The sequence below is a fragment of the Peromyscus eremicus genome, chromosome 17 (genome assembly GCF_949786415.1).
Source record: "Peromyscus eremicus chromosome 17, PerEre_H2_v1, whole genome shotgun sequence".
NCBI classification, from domain to species: domain Eukaryota; kingdom Metazoa; phylum Chordata; class Mammalia; order Rodentia; family Cricetidae; genus Peromyscus; species Peromyscus eremicus.
Genome location: NC_081433.1, coordinates 17,279,954 through 17,296,907, shown reverse-complemented (window position 1 = coordinate 17,296,907; position 16,954 = coordinate 17,279,954). Strand labels below are relative to the sequence as shown.

General features: G+C 42.1%; 2 protein-coding genes across 2 annotated transcripts in view; both read left to right on the top strand.

Moving 5' to 3' along the window:
* The window catches only part of Adam9 (ADAM metallopeptidase domain 9), a 79,060-nt gene extending 65,099 nt beyond the window's left edge, over positions 1-13,961 (top strand). The window contains exons 19-22 of the mRNA XM_059244264.1: positions 5,151-5,292; positions 6,854-7,046; positions 10,187-10,254; positions 12,546-13,961. Of these exons, the coding sequence (XP_059100247.1) occupies positions 5,151-5,292; positions 6,854-7,046; positions 10,187-10,254; positions 12,546-12,639 (497 nt within the window). The 3' untranslated portion in view covers positions 12,640-13,961. The remainder of the gene's footprint in view (positions 1-5,150; positions 5,293-6,853; positions 7,047-10,186; positions 10,255-12,545) is intronic.
* Positions 13,962-14,688: 727 nt separating this feature from the next.
* LOC131894097 (disintegrin and metalloproteinase domain-containing protein 32-like) overlaps positions 14,689-16,954 on the top strand; it is a 107,261-nt gene continuing 104,995 nt past the window's right edge. The window contains exon 1 of the mRNA XM_059244262.1: positions 14,689-14,821. Coding sequence (XP_059100245.1) covers positions 14,749-14,821 — 73 coding nt within the window. The 5' untranslated portion in view covers positions 14,689-14,748. The remainder of the gene's footprint in view (positions 14,822-16,954) is intronic.

Here is a 16,954-nt window from a genome sequence, read left to right as displayed (position 1 = left end):
CTCATTGTCAGGTGCATGTCGCTGTTAACCTCACATCCTCAGCAAAAAGACATGACATCATCTCATGCATCATCATAAGAGGTAGGGCGAGCACAGGCAGTGAGATGTTTTGGAAAGAAAAAACCCATGTTCATGTAATACTTATAGTACATTGTAACGGTTATGCTTTACTACTAGTTACTCTTAGCCTCTTACGATGCCGTTGTGTAAGTGTATAGTCAGCACGGTTGTGTGTGTATAGTCACAGGTGTGTGTGTATAGTCAGCATAGTTGGTGCTGGGTACTGTCTGTGTCCCCTGAGGGGCTGTGGAGCCTCTCTAATATTAGTTAGGGCCAGTGTTTGCCACCAAAGCCATTCTCGACACACATGGTGATGTTCGGTTGTGCTTTTATATTACATTCTCCTAGTTACTAAGGCTGTGGAACATCTTTTCATGTGCATATTTTCAGTAACACATCTTATTTATTAATGTCTCTGTTCAATGTGTTTCCCAAGTTTTTCCTTTTTCAAATGTAACAGTTCCTTGTATATTATGAATACAAATCCTTCATCAAATATATGCTTTGTATATGTATTTTATTTTAAAAATTTTTTATATAGATTTTTTTAAAATTAAAAGTTTTTATTTTTATTTAGCGTGTGTGCAGCTGAGTGTGCATGCACGTGTACATGTGTGGCACAACACGTGTGGAAATTCTCTCCTTCCACTATGTACATCCTGGGGATTGAACTCAGGTCGTCAGGCTTGATGTAAGTTCCTTCCCCTGCTGACGCACCTCCCTGGCCCTTTTTTAAAATTAAAATCTATTTAACGTAATTTAGTCTGTGTGGCTGAATGTGCCATACCATGTGAGTGTGAAGGTCAGAAAACGACATGTTTGAGTAAGTTCCCACTGTGTGGGTACCTGGAATCCAGCTCTGGTCCTCAGGTGTGGCAGGAAACATGCCTTTGCTCAGTGACTCATCTCTCTGACTCAGAGAAGGATGCTCACCACTACACTAACAAGGAAGTGACTGATGGATTTTTTTTTATTAGTAGTAGATAGTGGTTACATATTAATGAGTGTCACCATGATGTCTCCAACCATGCGTACTTCAGGCTTTGCTTGCATTTAGTACCTTGTCTCCTGACTGCCCTTTCTTACTCTGCCCTCTTCCTGGCCTTATTCCATTTTCTTTTCATTTATTTTTTCTCATCTGCCCTCAGAACATTAGCTTTTAAAAAACATAGTCTATGTATGAGATAAAACACTTGAAGCTAGTTTTTCTGTTTGCCTTGTTTTGATTAACACAAATGATTTCTAATTTTCTTTTCCTTTTATAAAAAAATTATTTATTTTTATTTTATATGCATTGGTGGTTTTGCCTTCGTGTATGTCTGTGTGAACTGGAGCCACAGGTGTGAGCTGCCATGTGGGTGCTGGGAATTGAACCTGGGTCCTCTGGGAGAGCAGCCAGTGCTCTTAACCACTGAGCCATCTCTCTGGCCCCTAATTTTATTTTCTTACAAATGACAAAATTTCTTTTTTCTTTATGACTGAATAATACTCCATTGTTTATATTTATATAAGTACATTTATTTATTCACTGACAGGCACTTAAGTTGGTTCTATATCTTAACACAGTGAAACCACCGAACTAGACTACTCTGGGAAGAAAGAACGGTTTATTGGGGGATCACACTTTCAGGTTGTCTGTTGAGTGCAGAGGATAACAGTGTGTGGGAAAAGCCTCGCCAGTTTTAAGGGGACAGGTAGTATGTGTGTGTGTGGGGCAGGGGCTGGGGTAGCGGTAAGCAGGTGCGAACCAGAACAACCTCAGAGTTAGAGTAGCTAGAGGTGGTGTATGGGCCAGAACAGCCTGGGATTTAGAGTAGTTAGAGGTGAGGTGTGGGCCAGAACAGCCTAGGAGTTAGTATGGGGACTTTGATCTGTTGCAGACTTGTCTGGGTTAATGGGGACATAGATGCTCTTTGCTGGAGGTCATTGACTGTAGATGGCAGGTAGGGGAAATAATGGCCTTTTCTGACAAACAGAAACTCACTTCGTGAGATTTCTGAGGAATGCTGACATGAGGTTTCTATTTGCTCAGTAGCAATCCTTCTGTTTTTCCCTGGTCAGGGTTCTGCTGTCATTTAGGACATTATCAGTGGCACTGTCATTTAAGACAGGGCCTGCTTTGGACCTTGTGAATAATGCCACAGTAAACATGGATATGCATGTATCTCTGCTATGACCTCGGTTCTTTTGGATAGATCCAAGAGAGGATCTATCCAAAAGGAGTGCAGCTTGATTGCCTACTTACTCTGATTTTAGGCTTTTAAGAAGATTTCCACCAACAGCTTACAGTGTCCTTTTTCCTGTCCTTCATCCCCAGGAGCATTCCGTGTCTCCTCTGAGTCATCATTGTGACTGGGGTGAGGCAGAATCTTAGGGGAGTTTTGATTTGTACTTCCCAGTGACTCTTGAAAAGGGTTTGGGTTCATCTGCCCGTTCATGGATGGGATTACTGTTTTTGCGTTCAGTATTTGAGCCTGTCTGTCCCCGTCATGCGTTCTGCACTTTGCCTACGGACTGTGTTATGTAGAGGCTTTCTACTTTGATGCCGTCCTACTGATTAGTTTGTACTTTTGTTATTCCCAACTAATGAGGACATCTCCATGCTAGTATCTTGGAGTTCTCCCTCCCTGTGTTTCCCTCTAGTAACCTCACAGAGTCGGGTCTTACATGAAGCCCTTGACCCTTTGTGAGTTGTCTGGTAGAGGCCAAGGACAGGGTATGTGTGCAAACATCCTCTTTCCCACACTGTTTGCCGAAGTGGCTGTCGTCTCCTCCATCCAGATTCAGTTCGTTCTCTCTGTGTGGGTTTGCTTTGTGACCCCCCCGTTAGCTGATGTGCCCGTTGTCATGCCAACGTTACGGAGTTTTTGCTACTATGGGTATTCTGGAGTTGAGTACCTGTGACGCGCTGCTCATTTTGCTTAGAATGGCTTTGCCTGTTGGAGGCCTGTTGTGTTTACAAATGAGTTTTCAGATGTTTTTTCTGTTCCTGTGAAGGGTGGTACTGTGATTGGGCCTCAGGTGGCTTTGGTAATAGGTTATTTTAACAGCCCGTGAGCATGTGGGGTGTCTTTTTTCACTTTCTTAGATTCGTCATTTTCATTATAGAGGTTTTTACCTTCTTGGTTCGTTCTATGCCTTGATTCTTGTTGTTTGTTTTATTTTGGGGCTACTGTGAATGGGATCATTTCCCTGGTTTGCTCTTACTCTGGTGTAGTTTTTTGTTGTTGTTTCTTTGTTTGTTTGTTTGTTTTCCACGTACTGGCTTTTCACTTAAAAGTATCTAATGGTCCAGCTAAACGTAAAAAATCAGTTCTAAGAGTATATGGTGGCATCTTTGGGAGTTTGTGGTATAGATAATCACACCTGCACACAGGAGTAGTTGAACTTCTTCCGTTCCTCTTAGTGATTTTTATTTCTGTTTCTTGACTGGTTTCTCTTGCAAGTTTTCGGTACCACAATAGATAAGAAGGCCGAAGGCTGAGTGGGCACCTTTGTCATGGTACTGATTTTAGAGGAGGTGATTTCTGGTTTTCCTCCTTAATAATCTTGGCTGTGGTCAGTATATCGTTTGTTATGTTCAGGGCCTTCCACGCATAGTTTATGCAGTGTTTCTCATGAGGGGGCGTTGAGGTTCATCTCAGGCTTTCTCTGTGTCTTCAGATGACCCTATGGTTTTCTATTTGTGTGCTGACATTTTCTTCATATTTACACCATACGTTGAGCCATTTTTATAGCCCAGAATGAAACCATCTTACTGATAGTGTATAATTTTTTAAGGAATGTCTTACAATTCGATTTTCAAGTATTTTATTGAGGATTTTGTATCTGTTTCTATGAAGGATGTTCATCTGTAGTTCCTCCCCCCCCCATATCTCTCCTTTTCTTTTTTGTTGCATCTTTATTATAGTCTGAACAAGAGTAACACTGGCTTTGAGGATTGCTGTTGGAGATTCCCTCCCTTTCTAACGCATGGAACAGTTTGAGGGAACCAATGTCAGACTGTCTTTAAATGTCTGGAGCACTGAGCCGTGAGTCTGCCTGTGCCTAGTCATTTCATTCATTGTTGAAAGACTTTCTGTTACAGCGGCAGGGTCAGAGGTTGTTGACTTAGTAGATCTTAATATCCTCTTGGTTTAATTGGGAGAAGTGAGTGTGTCTAAATACTTAACAATATCTTGTAGATTTCCCCGTTTATTGGACTTGTAAAAACTTCTCTAGTAATCTTCTGGATTTCAGTGGTATCTGTTGTAATATTCCCTTTCCAACTTGAATTTTATTGATTTCTCTCTCTCTTTTGATTTGTCTAAGGTTTGTCAATTTTATCTTGTCATGTGCATCTGGAAAGATCTATAATACCACAGGCGAATTTCCATGTCATATTGTAGATAAAGCTAAATCTGTGATATATAAAGAGCTTGAAGAAATGGAAAAGAAGAAAACCAAATATTCAGTATAAAACATGGAAAAATGCTCAACTCAGTATAAAAATGTAATTTTAAATCCCATATGATATCACTTTTTCTTTAACCTACCATATTGGGAAAAAAGCCAGAATTTTGGCCTTGTACGGGCTATGGAAAATTTTTATATATCGCTTGGGAATGTACCAAATTTTAACCATTACTGTGGAGGACAGCTTTATAACACATCTAAGAAAGGATGAATGCATTTCCCTGACATAGAACAAATCTTCTCCGGGGAAGATTGTTCTGTAGTCATGCCGGGGTACATGTGCCCAGGCTTAAGAGCAAAGTCACACGTTGTAACATTTCTTCAGTACTGAAGTGTTGACCAAAGAGCAGCACGTATCAGAACTCCCTCTCTGTTTATGTAGCTGGATTGAGAGCAAGGAAGTCTCTGCGTGCGGTGTAGACAGGAGCAGGTGAAGAAGTGATGCCCAGTAGGGCCTGTGTGACAGAGGACTCCCGGGAGATGTATTTTGTCCTTTCTGAGGTTTGCATGAGGAAACACTAGAAGATTAAATAACAAAAGTGCTGATGTGAAATGTACGATTACCCGGGCCATCCTGGGTGGAGAGCACTGACGTCTCATGTGATTGCCCATCGGTGTGCATGTTGTCTTTCCAGCAAAGAGCACGGCGCTGAGGGATGGACTTCTGGTGTTCTTCTTCCTAGTCGTCCCCCTTGCTGCGGTCGCCATTTTCCTCTTTGTCAAGAGAAATGACCTTCGGAAAACCTTCTTCAGGAAGAAGAGGTCGCAAGCGTACGAGTACTTAGCTTTTCCTCTTTAATGTGTATTAAGTAATTTAAAGTCATTGTTCATGATCTGTCGTAGAACTCAGAAATCTTTTAGAAGTGGGGTTCTGTGATATCGTGCTGTTCTTTTGATGTGATAAACATGGGTGAAGATGGTGGGGGACCAGCCCCGCTGGCGTGGGCTTGTGGTCTAAAGGCTTGGGAGGCTGAGGCAGGAGGGCCGTGAGTTCAAGGCTGGCCTGGACGATCTAGGGAGACCTTATCACTCACACACACACACAGTCTCTCTCTCACACACACAAGCACACACACACACCCACACAAATTAAAGAAGAGAAAAGGAGAAAGAAAGACTGGTATGTAAGCCACCTCGTAGGCCAGGCAGGCGAAGGGCTGTGTGAGCAATCTGTATGCTGTTAGCAGTGGTCCTTGGGGCTCATTGTGCCTTACTCTGGTTTCTGATAGTTGCAAGTAAAATTGAGGGCTTGACATTTGATTGAGGTTTTCTAACCAGAGATAAAACACAGGATAAAAATAAGACGTGTGGGAAACTTCCATGTCTTCCTTTCATGTATCAGTTCTTAGGAAGGAAGTTTCAACTCTCGGTTTTGAAAACAGAATTTAAGAAATAAGTTTTGGTGGGAAAAAGTTAAGGTTTTTATAATTCAGATGGCATAATTTGAACTTGCATAAACATCCCCATCAAAAGTCACTTCTAAAGCATTGAATCAGTATTTAGCATATGTTAGCAAGGGCATTATGACCAGATATGAGTTCAGATTTTCTGTCAGTAATTTGGTAAAAATGTGAACTGAAATTGGCATAACTTCCTATAAAATGAGGATAATAATATTGCCTATTTTGTAGGGTTTTTAAAGGTTAGACGAGGAAGTATCAGCCAAGCCCAGTATGGGCATGCAGTTCTCGTACAGCTCTGATAAGGACCCCAGGTGTCCGTGTAGACTTTAGGGCCCTGTTTGTCGCATACTGTGTTATACTTTCCTGCAGTGTGCTGGTAGGAGGAGCTTCAGAGTTGGAAGTGTTCTGTCCCCACCCCCACTGGCCATCACAGTTCTCCGCAGACTTCTGTGTCTGAGTCTGCAGTTTTAGTCACAGAGCAGAGCAGTCTCCAAGCATCCCTGCCTGGCAGGCTCTCCGGCCCCTCAGAGGGGCGATTGCTTAGCTGGTATGGTGCCAGCCACTGAACTTGCTGAGTTTTAGGGTGAAGGCTTCACATGTGCATGCAACCTCAGAATTTGCTTTTATTTTTCTCTGATTTTTAAGAAAAAATTGAGGAGGAAAGTTAGAGAACACTGACCTCGTTGATGGAATTTCATAGATTCTTAGAATTTCAGGTTCTTGAATTCTGAAATGGGCTTAGGAATCTCTTCTAGTCCCACAAGGACGAGATTTGTGTGAACGCCATTAAAAACACCACAGAGGCCTCAGCATCCTCTCTCATCACGACCACCATCACCAACAGTGTTGTTTTGCATTGGGAAAATGGAAGCTATGTGTAGTGTGTCCTGTACAAATGTTCTCATGAATTAACTCCGAGTACTCATGTCTTTCAGATCAGATGGCAGAAGTCAAGCAAGCGTGTCTCGACAGTCTGGTGGTCCAAGTGTCTCTAGACAACCTGGAGGTCCAGGCGTCTCTAGACAGCCTGGGGGCCCAGGCGTCTCTAGACAGCCTGGGGTCCCTAGTGGCCCTCGACAGCTCGGGGGTCCTCAGCATGTTCCTCCAGTCGGCCCATCTAGAGAAGGTGTAAGTTTCACAAAACTGTTTCTAGCCCTTCCCCAAATAGTACTACCAGCTGGGACACGAGCACGTAGGTTTCATTAAATCAAGATATACTCTTCGTCCATTCATCAGTAGACACTTCAGTTGTATCCAGCCCTGGCCAACCAAATAAGCAAGAAAAAAAGAACCTCAAAAGGAAAGGATTTTGAATGTTGATACCACAAAGAAATGATTCTTGGAGCCGGAGAGATGACTTGTTGCTCTTTTGGAGGACCCAAGTTCGATTCCCAGCACTTACATGGTGGTTACCTATAACCCCAGTTCCGGGGGTCCACTAATGTGCAGGCAAAATAGTCATATACATAAATTATTTTGCATGAAGTAAAATAGTAAATACAAAGACATTAAAGAAGTGCTAGCTGTTTAAGAAGATAGTGTGGAGGCAGCAGAGGGCGCTGAGCCGTCTTACCCGCCCTTCCCCTTTGACACGGGGTTTTTCTCAAGTTTCCCAAGTTGACCTTGAACTTACAGTTCTCCTGTTCAGCTTCCTGGGTGTCTGAGATTGCACACTTGTGCCACCAGGCCCTTTTGTAGAGTTATTCAAAATGTACAATATGCCATTGTAATCTAGCCGCTCTGTTTGTTGGGAGACGTTTACTCCTCTGTAGCCATAACTTGTGTGTGAGAAGACTGTGGTATCTCCAGTGTGTTTTCTTCACACTTCTGCCAAAAATCAATTGACCTGGGGGCTGGAGAGACAGCTTAGAAGTTGAGAGCATTGGCTGCTCTTGCAGAGGACCTGGGTTCAGTTCCAACACCCTCATGGCAGCTCATAACCACCCAGAGTTCCAGTTCCAGGGGGTCCAATGCCTGCTTCTGGCCTCCTCGGGCACCAGGCATGCATAGGGTGCACTTACATTCACTCAGGCAAAACATGCATATAAAATATCTTTAAAAAAAATATCATTGCCCTAGCCAGAGAAATGGTTCAGTGGGCAAAGGGCTTGCTTTCAAAGTTTTGGGGACCTGCGTTTGAATCCCTAGGACCCATGTCAAGCTGGGCATGACAGCACACATCTGAAATCTCCATGCTCCCCAGTGAAACCGGAGGTACAGACAGAAACCCCAGAAGTGTTTGGGCCAGCTAGTCTAGTGTACCCAGCATGAACAACAGACTGGGTCAAAAAGGGAGATTGGCAAGGACTGGTACCCAAGGATGCCCTCTGACGTTCACATACATACTGTCTGTGGTGTGCACACCTGCACATGTCACACACTCCACGTCACTGCTCTGGAATTTTGACAGGGATTGCAGTGACATTGTAGGTTGCCTTGGGTTGTGTGAGCATTTAGCTGTGAGTTCTTGCTGATCCAAATCTTACTTATGAGTCATCGGTTTAGATTTTTTATTTATTCACCAGTCACTAGTGATAGGTTGTATGTTTCTAGACACGTATTTATTTTCTAGTTTATTCAGTTTGTTGTTTACAGCAGCAGCTTAAGGATCGTTTGTTTGGCTGCATTTTGGATTATAATGCCTCCTCTTCTGGTTCTGAATCTGCCGTCCTTTCTCCTTCTGATAGTCTAGTGTATCAGTTACTTTTCCTTTTGCTATAATAAAGAACCCCGACAAAGCAGCTGACAGGCAGGAGGGCTCATTTTGGCTCACTGTTCGAGGGTGCGCAGTCCTTTGTGTTGGGAAAGCAAAGGCAGCTAGATCTTGATAGTCTGGAAGAGGAGAGCAGTGTGAGCTCTTCCCCTTTCGAAGCAGCCTACAGCCCAAACCCAAAGAATGGTGCCACCCTCCATCGTGGTGGGTCTTCCAACTCCAGTTAATCAAGCTAATCCCTCACAGGTGTGCCAGAGGCTCATCTCTGAGGTAATTTTAGATCCCGTCAAGCTGAAAGTATTGACTATCACGTCTAGATAATAGTATTTTGATTTTATCTTTTCAAAACCTTACTCCTTATTTTCACAAGTGTTTCTTGACTATTTCAAGTATTTCTCCTCTCCTCTTTATTTTTTCTTTCCTTCTACTAACTTTATCATTATAGAATTTCCTTCTTACAGTTTTTATGATTGGTTTATTTTTATTTTTCTAGGTTTTATAATAGAGCATTAGGTTGTTATTTGATAGTTTTCTCCTTTTGAAATGGCATGTCCTCCTTTAGATGTAGGTATTTATTGATTTAAGTTTGCTATGAACTCTCCTTAGATTTCCCTCAGATGGATCTTACAAGCATTGTTAATTTTGTGTTTACAATTTTGTCTCAAGAGGTGTTTCTGTATCTCTTTTGATTTCTTGACCCAATGATTGTTCAGAAACATAGTGTTTAATTTCTATGTACTTTGGAGTTTTCTGAAATTCTCTTATATTTATTTTAGTCATGCCATTGTGGTTGGGCTACTTGAGATTTCAGTATTCTTATATTTGTTAAGACTTGGTTTGTGGCTGAACAAATGCTCTCTCATGGAGAATGTTCAGTGTACTGGAGAACAATGAGTATTTGCCTCTATAAAACGAAATGTTATTTGTGTATCTATTAGGTCTGTAGTTCATGGCTGATGTTTCTTAACTGATTTTTCTGTCTGCACAAGCTACAGATGACTGAAAAGAGGACATTGGACTTGTTTTCCAATCTATCTCTGCTGCAGATCAGTTTATATTTACTGTATTTCACCACTGTGTCAAGGAAGAGTATCATGAATTCTAATATTAGGGATAATAGGTGATTGGTATTCATACTACCAATCAGGTAACTTATAGAAGCCTATAAGCTAATAAAATTTCAGAATATTTTATTTAAAATATATTGGCAGTCTTTAGTTAATTCAATTTCATTATAACTTAGTATTATTTAATTTGAAAATACAGCTTTAAAATAAGGAAGTATAACATTTAGTAGTAAAGATGGGTTGAACAGGAAAATATTTTTCAATCTGCTGTCCTGGAGATCAAACTTGGAGCTTTATGCATGCTAGAAAAGCACTCTGCCTTTGATCTTCACCCCTGGCTCATTTAACCAAAATAGTTTTGAATGTCAGCATTGTAAATAGCCTGATAAGTATATTAATTACTTTTATACAAAATAACCTTAGGCCTAAGACAGATTTATGACTACACTCGAGCAGTAACTATGCATTTTCTTTTCTTTTCTTTTCAGCCTATGACTGCAAACAGATTTCCAGTACCAACCTATGCAGCCAAGCAGCCTCCCCAGTTTCCATCAAGGTTGGGAAGAAATGGGTTTAGATGACTTGGCCACATTAAAATTCAGGAGTCAATGCCTTACAATTTCCATTTAAAGTTGACTTAGGGCAAGGTATTAGGTAATTTAGCTTGGAACAAGTTCGAATAGCACACAATTTGTGGGAAAGCTTTCTAAGAACTTTTAAATGAATGTCGTTATATTAGTACAACATCAGAAAAAAAATCTTAACAAAAAACGGAGTCAGCCTGCCGCCCTGTAGAGCTTTTGGTGTGTGTGAAATTCAGAATCAAGGACCTTATAATAACGAATGGTAGAAGACTCGGTGGTGGTGCCCGCTCTCCCACAGAGATGGCTGGAGAAGCTAGAGCAGGAGATGTGAGCCTTTGGAAAGGAAGAGACCGAGGAGGTAGGGACTGTGGGGCCAGGGCCAGGGCCGGAGCAGGACGCAGAGACGATGGGCTTTGTGGAGGACGTTTCTGTCACACACGCATCCACCTGTTCTGGTGACAAGTCAGGAACCAGGGGGCTCAGAAGTGCCTTCAAGGAACTAGGAGGGCCGAGGAGGCAGAATTACAGTTCTGCCCAGGGAGAAGTCTCAAGACAAGCTTTCCAGGCTTTGGGGACCCAGGGCCAGAGATGTTCTATACTCTTGATTGATTTCTGCGCAAAAGAGCCGGGAATACAAGTGTAGAAATTGTGACTAAAACTATATCATGCACCATAAAAAGAGAATCAGAGATCTTCTAGTGATCGTCAGACATGGGCTTTAAATAATTCTGATCCTGTTAGTGGTCCAGATTGAGATTTCAACATAGAACTGGAAATTAAAAAACAAAACAAAACAAAACAAAAAAAACCCCACAACCCCCCCCCCCCCGCCCGCCAGAAAAACACAGATCCCAGAATCTAAAAATACCAGAACTGAGGTGATAGGCTGAATGCATAACACTTGAAGGACATGTGAAATGTGTTACTGCACTTTATGTCCTATGAAATGTGTCTGACTCTTCCCACTCCCAAATCCCTTACATCCCAGTCATACTGTCATAGCCAGTGCTTTCTCCATGTGTAACTTACTATTCGGGAGGAGGGCGTTGCCATCCCCCTGAGGATGAAGAGGAAAACACGCGAGCTGAGTTATTTTCTAGATAGTGCTCTAGGGTGGCATGGGAGGGAGGGAGAAGGGGGGCCACAGCTTAGAGTCTGGATCTTGAGATGGATGTGTGTAGATATAATGGCTTGTTGAAATGTCAGGTTGGATACCGTTTGAGGGATCTGGAGTTTCACTCCTGTGTGTGAACCTAGAGTTAGTTTTACACAGAGCAGTGGTTTGATGCCCATAATTTAGAAAAAGATTTATATTTTTATTTATTTAATTTTATGTATATGAGTTTTTGCCAGTATGTATGTATGTATGTATGTGTGTATGTGTGTATGTATTTATATATGTGTGTATGTATGTATATATATATATATATATATATGTATGCATGTGTGTACACTATGTGTGTTGGTGCACATGGAGGCCAGAAGAGGATGTCAGATCCCCTCAAACTGGACTTTTTGATGGTTGTGAGCTACCATATGGATGCTGGGAACAGAAACTAAGTCTTCTATAAGATCATCAATTGTTCTTAACTGCTGAGCCTTCTCTTCAGCCATACCCATAATCCACCCATAATTTTTCAATTAAAGATAATTTTAAATGGACAGAAGTAAAACAATACGAAAATGAAAACTATTTAACAGCCGAAGAACAGGATTGCCCCTCCCCCAGTAACCCTTAGCTTCCTGTAGCTCCTCAGGGAGGGGATCAAGTCCCACAAGTTCCTCCTACACATGTACGTGATGGGATGCTGGTGGGCTTTTTCTCAATTAGATCTTGTCTGGGCGCCCTCCATGTCTGCAGATTCTTGGGTGTAACATCCACGTCGTTGCCAGGAGACAGGGTTTCCCAGCACATCTCCAGCTCTCAGGATCTTTGGTTCTCTCTTCTGCCTTTTCTTTGGGGTTCCCTGAACCACAGAGGGGATGCATAGATGTCCCATTCAGAACTGAGTGCTCAGCCGTCACACATACACACACATAGTGATTCCCCATTTTAGACTAGTTAGACTAGCCTAGACTAGTCTAAAACTGGGTCCCTTTAGCCAGTGAATACTGTATGGACAATGATCTCAGAGCATGGAGTAGAGAGTGCCCTTGCCTGTGCTCAGAGAGGTTGAGGGTTGTGTTGTGTTGAGCTTGTCATGAATCCAGCATTATTTCATTCAGTCCACGCACTCTGCTAACTTATTTTTCCTCCTCACAGGCCACCTCCACCGCAGCCAAAAATATCATCTCAGGGAAATTTGGTTCCTGCCCGGCCGGCTCCTGCACCTCCGTTATACAGCTCCCTCACCTGATGTTAGGTTCTTATTTTTCAGAAGTCTTCAGGGAACTGAGCAAATGCTTTTTGTTTTGTTTTTGTTTTTGTTTTTGTTTTCCTGATGTTTTCTTGAAAAGCTTTCTCTTCCAACTATGAATGAAAACAAACTACCACAAAACAAGCTTTATTAACACAGAAACGGAGTGGGGAGTTGAGAAATACAGGAACGTGCAGACACTCCAGGAGATTTAGAGTTAACTTCCCATTATTAAAATGTCTTCTTTGGTCATTTGTGAGTTTAATGCCCTTAACGTGGATTAAGTTATTTTGAACATATTATTGTAATGATTCTCAAATTAACTGTATTGGTGTAAGATTTGTCATGATGTGCTTAAATGTAATCCTGACTTTTTGACCTCAGTTTTCATTAATAGTTTCTGGTTGAACATTTGAACATGTATTAACCTAGGAAAACTGACTAACTGCCAATAATGTCTACAGCTTCACCTTGCATGGATTAACAGCCATTTATACAGACTCCTGTCTCTTTCTCATACACAAAAATGCAGATGTCCCGAAGAAGAATACACAAGAACCACAATTACTAGGTCGTGATATAATTTGAAAGTTTGAAATATGGTGTGTATTCAGTTATTGGCTTCCATTTTTTATGATCTTTCACGAATAATAACTATGATAAAATTGATTTAACACTAAATCAGTCACTGGCTTCCATTTTTTATGATCTTTCAACTCCAATGAATGGTAGAAATTGCTTTAACACTAAATTTTCTTTACACATCACGTAAAGCATTGTGGTAGAGTTGCTTTAGTTGAAGTGCACACTTTCCGGTACGAGGTGGTAGACTGAAGCAGATAGGTGCCGATTGAACAGAAGCATGGAGAATGCCTTCGCCAGGTGAGCTGTTATATTAAACCACTTGAGAATTCATGAGCACTTTAACTCTCAAATCTGAATTTCAAAGCTTGATATTGAGTCATTTAGAATGTTTACATTTACTAAGGTGTGCTGGATCTTATCTCTTTTGACTAATATTTTCATAAAAATTAGGGTGGAGAGAGGAAGGAAGAAATGATTTCCTTAGGTAACTACAGACATTATCATGGCATCTGTGAGTTACTGTCTCAGCTGTATTAAAATGAATTTGTACTTTGAAAGAAATGATATTGACACTAAAATTTTAAACACTTAAATTTTTTCATAATCTTTCATAAAGAAGTTTAATAATAGGTATATTAACTGAATTTCATTAGTTTTCTAAAATAATATTTTGGTTTGTGTATATATACATATTAAAATAAAAACATTTACAACAAATAAAATACTTGAAATTCCTTTTTGGTCTTCCTGTTACTTTCTAAATACACAACTATTTGGAGTCTTATTAATTTATGTGTTACGACTTTTGCCAAATGTGCACAACACCTGTGTTTAAGGAAAACACATTAGAAGATACAAAGTTCATTTTTCAGGATAAATATTTTAACAGTTACCCTGGTGAGGAATAAGGCGGTGTTGAAGGCCACAGGTCCGGCAGCACCTCTGAGGATGAAGAAAGTTGGCTGACTGACAGGAATCTGCCTTTAGAAGCATGTGACTGTCGCGCTGAGGTTTCAGCTAGGCGGTGGGCTGACATGTAGGCACTGTAGAATATCAGGGATCTGCCAATGCTACGTAAATTAATCGCACTGGTACGTTTCTAAGAAGAACGAAATTACATGAATTTAAGCCAAGGCAGTAGAGAACCACGTTGGAAGAAAGCCTGGTGGCAAGTCCAAGGAGCGTTGTGCTTGTGGAAGCATAGATCCAGAATAAGAACATCATTTTACTCTGTCTTGAGAAATTTCTCCACACATCGCAAAAATAAATCTTAGTTCAACCTTAGAAAGAGTACATACACAGATTGTGCTTTGGCTCCTGTGCACCATCCATCACAAGCGTCTCCAGCTCCGCATGCGCGGGTTTTGCTGCACGCAGCGGGGGACCAGGGTGAGAACTGAGGTGAGTGGTGGCAGGTGGAGGCGGGGCGGGAGTGGGTGCGCTCCAAAGACGTGGCCCACCGAGGCCCCGGGCACGTGCCCCACGCAACGGCTTTACAACTGCCTGGGTGCTCCAGGAGGCGCCATGCTGGGCGCCACGCTGTGCCCACTGCTGCTGCTGTTGGCCATGCTCGGGAGCGTGCTGGCATCAGGACCCGGTGAGTGCTCCGCGGGGCTGGGACTCTGAGTTTGGGGGACACTTTTCTCGTAGGTCTGTCATGCACGGTCATAAAACTCAAAAAGCATATCCCCAAAAAGCACTCCCAACAGCTTCTGGAACCCCACTTAAACTCCAAAACCGCCTTCCACGGATGATGTGCATGCCATAATAATTCGCCGGAAATAGGAACGGAAAGCCAGTGAGCCACAAAACCCTAAGCTCAGAGAGAGTGTAGAGGTGCATATGGGGTCTGGGCAGGGGCATACTCCTGGCTGAGTTGTTGGGTCAAGTAGGGTGGTTTAGATGCTCATGGCAACTTGGCAGGTTGTAATGTTGAAGTTGTGAGTCCAGCGCTTGTCTCCAGCTCTGACATGTTGCCCATTGTCCTGTAGACCTTGTGAAATGCGTCTTTTGCTTCCATGTCATGTGTTCCTCACGTGGGAGAGTAGGAAGGTGAGGGCAGGGTGCCAGCACCGTTGGGTTCTGATGAGTGCCCTCTTCCTGTTTATTATATTAGAAATTAAAATAGAAATTTAAGGGTGTATGGTAACATTTAAAACAACAGAGCCATACCTTTTACATGTTAACACACTTCAGAACTGAGAACCGTCTCGAAAAGCCAAAACGGAAACACAACTAAGTACTGTTCTCCAGGGGCATCGAGAGAAGACACCCAGACTGTATTCCTTCTGCTTCCAATCTGGTGTTTAACTTGAAGTACAAAGGAGGACTTTTGTAGCCATTTCAGACAATCACAGACTCTCTGCATGCTACACCAGTATGTTGGGCCAAAAGAAAAGGAACAGTTGCGATACAGAATCTAAAAACATACCAGCAAGCTTTACTCCTCCCTTCCCATTTCTTCCCTCTAATCCATCCAATCCATCCAACCCCTAAAACTCCTTCTTCCCTCCCTCCCCTCTTTTTACTTAATGAAATATATATGTATACACACACACACACACACACACACACACACACACACACACGGACTTAAACCAGCAAACTTTTCTTCATGAAATTCAATGGAATACCAATATTGAAGTTTGATTTTTTTTTTATGCATGGATAGATTACTATATTATCTTTAATCTTTAAAATTGTGGGGAATACACAAATTTACCCACAGCTTTTAAAAGAGTTTTTTTTTTAATTTAAATTTTACACGTATGAGTATTTTGCTGCATGTAAGTCTGTGTACCACTTCTGGGCCTGGTTGGTGCCCTTGGAGGTCAGGAGAAGGTGAAACAGTATTCCTTAGAACTGGAGTTACAGGCAGTTGTGAGCTGCCATGTGGGCGCGGGGAATCCACCCTAGGTCCTCTGGAAGGACCGTTAGTGCTTGTACCCTCTGAATCACCTCTCCAGCTCCTCAGTTTTTTAAAAAAGAAAAATCGTTAACTTTCACTTTTTAGGGCCGTTTCAGATTCACAGCGGAAGAGAGCAGACAATAGTGTTTGGATGTAGCCCCTGCCCTCCATTCTCCCACAGGGGTCAACATGTGGTGTTACAAGGTGCATTTGTTCCAGCCAACAAGTGCAAGTGTTTGCACTCGGGTTCTGTATGTTCTGTGTTTTGCACACGGATGCCCATCAGTGCAGTATCGGGCAGAGTAGCCTCACTGACCCGACAATCCTCTTCTCCTATCCGTCCTCCTTCCCACTCTCCCTAAGCGACCACCTTTCACTGTCTGCCTGTCCCAGAAGGCTGCATAGTTGGAATCATGCATGATGCAGCTAGCCTTGCAGACAGGTTTCTTTTAATTCAAAGCATACAATTTGGATTCCTTAATGTCTCTCTGTGGCTTGATAGCTTATTTCTTTGAAGTGTTGAAAACTATCCATTCCATTGTCTGTATCAACCACAGTTTATCCATTTATCTACTGAGAGACCTCTCAGCAGCTTCCCATTTCAACAGTGGTGAAGACAGCTACTGTCTACCTGCGTGTTCAGGTTTTATATGAACATAGTTTTTCATTCCTTTGGAGTCATTATGATGGTAAGAGAGTGTAGTGGTGTCTCATTGTTTTAATTTACAATTTTCTAATGGCATATGCTGTTGAAATTTTGATGTTTGGCCTTCAGCCTAGCCTTTGAACACGGGGCCCGCTCTTCAGCCCTGCGCCCGAGAT